The sequence below is a fragment of the Nuphar pumila genome, chromosome 3 (assembly GCF_984573655.1).
Source record: "Nuphar pumila chromosome 3, dmNupPumi1.hap1.1, whole genome shotgun sequence".
Lineage (NCBI taxonomy): Eukaryota > Viridiplantae > Streptophyta > Magnoliopsida > Nymphaeales > Nymphaeaceae > Nuphar > Nuphar pumila.
In genome coordinates, this window is record NC_143251.1 from 143,615,501 (window position 1) to 143,622,178 (window position 6,678).

At 43.0% G+C, this 6,678-nt stretch overlaps 1 protein-coding gene across 1 annotated transcript; it reads left to right on the plus strand.

Annotated features, from left to right (window-relative positions):
• The first annotated feature begins 738 nt into the window (after positions 1 to 738).
• LOC149844217 (protein SRC2-like) lies at positions 739 to 2,927 on the plus strand. Its single transcript, XM_090002100.1, has 2 exons — positions 739 to 832; positions 1,549 to 2,927. Exon 2 carries the CDS (start codon positions 1,561 to 1,563, stop codon positions 2,602 to 2,604), a length of 1,044 nt encoding a protein of 347 aa, XP_089858226.1. The 5' UTR covers positions 739 to 832; positions 1,549 to 1,560; the 3' UTR covers positions 2,605 to 2,927.
• The last annotated feature ends 3,751 nt before the right edge of the window (positions 2,928 to 6,678 follow it).

Genomic DNA, 6,678 nt, shown 5'->3' on the forward strand with positions numbered 1-6,678 from the left:
CAATACTCCATCATATATTCATTTTAATTTATCAGGAAAATCTCGGGTTTTGCAAGATTCCTATTCGGAATGGATCTCATCATTTACCCGATGATGGGATGCATCTACGGGCTGGTAAATGAGCTGAGCTTAGACTGTTTGGGCTCTCAGCTCGTTAAGGGTATCGTACACCCAAGTTTGGGCCGAGCCAAGTTTTGCAAGCACATCAAGAGCTGGTTCATTTTTTTTTAAAGTTTGATAATATATAATATATATAATATATGCAAAGTACATATAATATATGCAAAGTACATATAATATATGTATAATACATTTATAAAAAAGTATATAACATGCATATTATATGTACAAAATATATAATATATATGTAAAATATACAATATATAAATATATAAATGCAAAACGAGCCTATTCAAGCCAAGCTGACCTTGTCATGTTTGTGCTAGGCTCATTAATCTAACCGGGTTGGCTCGCAGCTCAGCTCGCCAAGCTAAATTTCGGAGTCGCGCTGAGCCCAACAGCGAGCTGCTTGTCTCTTTTTTCAGCCCTAGATCCATCCTACAATCAATCTTAGCCGTCCAACAAACCAACAAGCGGATTAATCCACATTTTCACACGAATGTGGGCTGATCCTAACCGTCCAGCTGCATCAGTTGGACGGTTAGGATCAACATAGATCTTTCTGACATGATATGTCGGAGGACAGGGTCCCTTTTTTATTCTCGCGGTGGGGCCTCCTAAGAATAGCGGGAAGGTGGCCGTCCCCTTCCTCGCAGACGCTTCCTCTCCGCGTTTCCCCGCTCTAGCGGGAGAGGAGGACGATCAAATTCAGGTACGATCCCTCTACATCTCCTTTCTCTACATCCTTCAGTTAATCTCTTTATATGTAATCGTTTGAATTCTCAGTTTTTCGTCGATCCGGTCGCATTTAATCTTCTTAATAGTCTCTCGATTCTCGATTTCTTCCTGAAAAGATTTGGGACCGAGAATCCTCCTTCTCTTCGTTTTGGAAGAGTCGATCGCCTCTTCTTCGTGTTTCTCCTTTGCACAGAAACCCTACTTTCTCGTTTTCCTGGTTTCCGAGCTCTCTTCCGCGCAATTCCTGAAAATCTCCGTTTTTTCTTCCTTTTCCGGTGAGTGATGGCGAAAGGTTTCGTGCATTGAAGATTCCGGGCGAAAAGTTAGCGTTCCGTGACGAATTCGATGTCAAAGTTGAGATCTTTGGCCATTGTCTGTATCATTCTCTGGAGTTATACGTTCTCCGGCGAATTTACAGAAAAGATTGTTGAGAATCTTGAGATGAACTCCATCCGGCGCTAAATTATTCCGAATCCTCTGTTTTTCGCCTAATTTTGAGTTGATCTGCATAATTTTCACGCGATTAAAGGCCCTCTCCGCCTTAAATTATAAAGGATCCGGCCGATTTTACTGTTTTCGTGCATCAAGATCGCCGGGTTTCCTTTCTCATCGTCTCGACGTTTTCCTCTTCTTGTGAATCCGATCGTGAGTTCCTGCGTCTCGAGATGTGTTTCTGACCGTTGGATGCAGGATCCGACGGAGATGGAGTACCGTCTCCTCGATCTGACGGTGATCTCCGCCAAGGACATCAAGGACGTCAACCTCATCGGCAAGATGGACGTCTACGCGGTGGCGTGGCTGAGCAGCGATCCGAGGAACAGGCAAAGGACCCCCGTCGACCGGGACGGCGGCACGAACCCCTCGTGGAACTTCGCCGTTCGGTTCAACGCCGACGAGTCGGCCGCCCGGAGCGGCTGTCTCCTCCTCCACGTCCTCCTCCGGTGCGAGAAGGCGCTCGGCGACAGGGACGTCGGCGAGGTCACCGTGCCGGTGAGGGAACTCCTCGACGAAGCGGACCCGAAGTCAGCCCGGTTCGTGAGCTACCAGGTCCAGACGCCGAGCGGGAGGCCGAAGGGCGTCCTCAACCTCTCCTATAAGTTCGGCGAGCTCGTCTCGTCCGCCGCCCCGTCCAACCAGGCGCCGCTCGTAGCCCAGCCGGTCCCGGGCGTGAAATCGGATTCTCCGGCGGTGGCGTACCCAGTAGGACCGTTCTCCGCCGTGCCATACCCGGTGCCGGGCTCTCATGCGCCACCGCCTCCGCCACTAGGGAAGCCGTATTCTCCACCACCAGCGGGTTACCCGCCACCGCCTCCGCCACTAGGGAAGCCGTATTCTCCACCACCAGCGGGTTACCCGCCACTGCCACCACCAGGGCAGGCATACCATCCAGCACCAGCGGGGTATCCGCCACTGCCACCACCAGGGCAGCCGTATCATCCAGCACCAGCGGGGTACCCGCTACCGCCACCAGGGCAGCCATACACTCTACCAGCAGCGGGGTACCCACGCCCGCCTCCTCCGGGAGCATACCCACCGCCATATGGGCACCCTCCCCCGCCTCAGCCGTATGGGTACCTGCCGATGGTGCAGCAGCAGCAGCAGCAGAATAAGAACAAATTTGGGCTGGGTCTGGGCGCAGGTCTGCTCGGAGGAGCCCTCGGCGGGCTGATCATCGGTGACATGTTCTCCGACTTCGCCGACGTGGGTGCCTACGAGGCCGGGTACGATGCTGGGTTTGACTTCTGAGATCCGTCAAACGGTCTATCTGGGACTATTCCCGATCTGGGTGACCTTGGTCTATTCTCTCTCTTTTGTTGAATCTCATAATTTGTATGATTTCTTACTTGTTATTGATCCAACGAGCCCAAACCAAGTTGATTGAAGATTCTGTACCAAGCTGGACCCATTCGGCCTGATTTTCAAGACCGGAACGATCGACTACATCGGATTAAATTCAGTGGTATCGGAAAGATGCCAATGTTTTGTAAAATTTTGGTCTTGTAACAGCCACGATCTGGAATATTTTCAGCTTGCGGTCATCGAAGAATCGAATGCATAGTCCCGTTATGAAATCTTGTGTTCGATAAAAAATGAGGCATGAATAAACAAGATGTTTGATTTGAGATATTTTGATCAAGGTCACAAAGCAAGTTCTTAAAACAAATTTTTTGACTCATTAAATATCAAAATTTTGATAGAACAATGCAAAAAAATACTTAACCTTAACTTAATTTCTTGAAGTTTCTATTGTTATTTTTGATGAAAAATAATCATGTTGACAAAATGCATTTTTCAAGACGTTTCTTACTCTTCGGCTCAATGATCAGTCATTCAAGATGGTAGAGTCTTGTCAACGATCAATCATCGGTCTTTAAGAACTTTGTTTCATACGGGGTTACTTCAATGTAATGTGTAACTGTTAAAGGTGTGAAGTTTAGCCGACGATCAATCATAGGTCTCGAGACAAAATAAGTAAGATAAAAAAATATTTTTAATAAATTGACTCAAAATGATACTTCTGCCAAAAGCTATGGTAATGATACGTGAAAACTTTAATTTTGATAAAAATCAATAGAAAATTATAAAAAATTTTATTAAAATAAATCTTGACGGAGGATCATGTAGACCTTTGTAGGTTAATGGTTGACTGTAATATAAATACTATTGATAAGACAACTACAAACAAATGATAAGACTAAGATGACATTTATAACTAACAAGGGTGCATGACATAATGCTGAATATTAGGTGAGACTTATAAAATACAATGTAAAGGATGACTTGTCTAAAAATTGATGCTTAAATTTTTTTTTTAAAAAAAGAGTAAATAATTATTGTTAATTTTTTTTTTTAAAGTGAATGCTAAGAATAAAAATTCCCCATCATTGGATCTGCCCAAACAGAGAACCCTAAACAGAATGCCTTTTGAATCCTTTACATGTAATAGGTAATGGATATGCTGACCAAAGGCTGGGTCCAAATACCACCTAAGTGGTATCCCATGTGGTAAGTGGGGTCCTGTGCCAAGCTGAAGTATCAGGTTCGAATCCTTCTGTAGGGCTTAAGAGATATCTGGTAGGGGTACCCTAACCCTAGCTTGCCTTTCAAAAAAAAAAAAAATAGTTGGGTCCAAATCTAAATTCAGTTCAGCTATGGACTCAAACAGAATTCGAACCGTTAGATGATTGGGTGATGCTATGCTTGTTTTATTGAAGGTTGGTAGTATCAAGATTGAGGATCCACGAGCCATCCATACAAAGTGGATGGGTTCATATGGGTAAGGTTGACGTGGGTAGGGATGGCAGTGGATTGGGGCAGGACGGGGGACAAGGTCTCCACCCCCGCCCCGTTTCAAAATCCGAACCTCCATCCCCGATCCGATCCAAACAGGGGTGAGGCGGGGTGGGGCCCGCTTCCCCTTGGTCTATAGTCATCGGATTGGGGACGGGCTCCATCCCCGCAGGAGGATAGATTTTAACCATCATCCCGCCTCCATCCCCATTTCATGCCCTTCATCCCTGGCCCAAACGGGGCAGGCCCTTGTTGTCCCCCGGTCCACTGCCATCCCTAGACGTGGGCAACTATCCCCACAAAAGGATCCTATCTTCTGACATCACGATTTATGTTGATCTTAACCGTCCAATTACATTTGGACGGCTATGATTAGTCTAAATCTAGGTGAGAATGCAGCTGTTGGAGAACATATTCATCATAGGTGAGAATGCAGCTTTTAGTACAAGTTTCAAACATCTGAACCAAAAAAAGAAGGAAAAAAACAACATTTTGGTGAAATAGCCAAATCAGATCCTACTACCTCTATCTTATTTATTATTATTAATCACAAGTAAAATAACAACAAAGTTATTAAATTCCCTTTCAATATTAAACCGATCTTTGAAAGAAAATGTCAACATGCTTTACCAACGGGGGCTCAGCTTGTCTGGTAGCAGCTAGTCCACGTCACCTTGTGTTGGGACGTTGCAGGTTCAAAACCCAATGTTAAAAAAAGTGGATCTGAAGATCTAGGGTACAAGGTGATCCTCTATTTGGAGTTGGGGCTGTATCTCTAACTAGGGGTGGCTGTGGGGTACCCAGCCCATTATCAGTCGGGCTCAGGCTAAAAAATGCAGCTAGATCCAATTCAACTTGAGCTGGCTTAGCTGGGCCAGGCCCGATTAAATTATTGGGCTGGGCCCATGTGTACTTTATACAGGGCCTAACAGAACCAGCCTATTAAATGGATCAGGCCTAAGAGCTCGGTCGAGTTCAGCCCGAGTCCAATTATAACTTAGTCGGGCCAAGAAACGAGTTGGGTTTGCTGGGCCCTAACCGGGCCAGGCTGGGTCGGCTTCATTGCTAATTATCCTATCCTAAAGGTCAATTTTAAATTGGGACTCAACCTTTCTGGCTTTCCCCTAAATCCAAATACAAATCCATCTTTCTCAAAAACCTCCAAATGGGGAAGAGGAAAAAACAACTACAAAAAGCCCAAGTAATTTAAACAAGAACGTATACCAACGGGGCTCAGCTTTTCTGGTAGGAGCAGCTAGTGCACGTCACCTTGTGTTGGGATGTTGCAGGTTCAAAATCCAATGGTATAGTTGTATCTGTTAGGGGTGTCTACCTAACCCCAGCAAAAAATAAATTAAACAATAACTTTAAATTAGAGCTGCAATGACTACTTTAAACCGAGATTATTGCCTCTACTTATAAAAGACGGGTCTGTTACACAAAAAATTCCAAGGAGTTTATTAATTTTTACATTATGCAACCACAAGTAATTTGAACCATCTAACTACAATGGACAGACATTATTGTCTTTAGAAGAACCTACAAAACAACATATCATTACATAAAATATTACAAGAAAAAAATTCGGAATTTTCATCAACACTTATTTCTTTTTTTCTCATAAAAATTATCATCTGAAACAAGCTCAAAGGTACAACCAAATTATATATTTAATTAAATTATACAAAGAACCTAGAAATCAAATACGATCCCCCCATGTTGTACATCCGTTTTTTCTTTTAATTATATTATCATTGACTAATATAAGAAAGCTAATGTCAATGGCAATCATGGACACAATTATATAATTATTCTGTGAATAAGTATTCACGATTCTAGAAAATAAAGAAAGAGTAAAATCATACTTTTTCAGAGATTATTTGATCCTTTTGGATTATAAAAAAACTATACTGTTGTCTAATAGAATGATTAACACATTGAGCAACAGCACATATTTTCAAAGAAAATAGGTTTTCTTGTGTTATAAAAAATATATAATATTTTTCATGAGAATGATATAAAACATGTTGGAAAATATGCTTCACTTAGTAGGTTAGTAAACAGAGCGTGAATTAGGTACGCTTGGAGGCACACATGTACATGCGCTATCTTTCAAGCGATAGTTGCTCTACTTAAGATCAAGTCTTAGATGCAATGGGTACTCGTGCAATTATGCTCCCATGATACTACAAAGCTTTTTGCCTTCTTGCAAAAAATTAGTTCACACCCAGTATTAGGTGAAACCGATAACCTCGACACGCTTTGAACAATCTCTTGATTAGGATAGGAAGATTCATGCTTGAATTGAATATGAATCCTGAATTCAGATATAGGTATGATGAATCCTGTATTCAAATATGAATTTGAACCGCAATCAGAATTGGATCTTAGGTATGGATCCAAACTGCAACCAAATCTGAATCTTAGGTATATGAATCCAAACTGTAACCAAATCTGGATTCAAAAAAAAAAATCCAAAAGAAGGGAGAGAGAGAGAGAGCCGAGCTTGAGAGAGAGAGAGAGATAAAT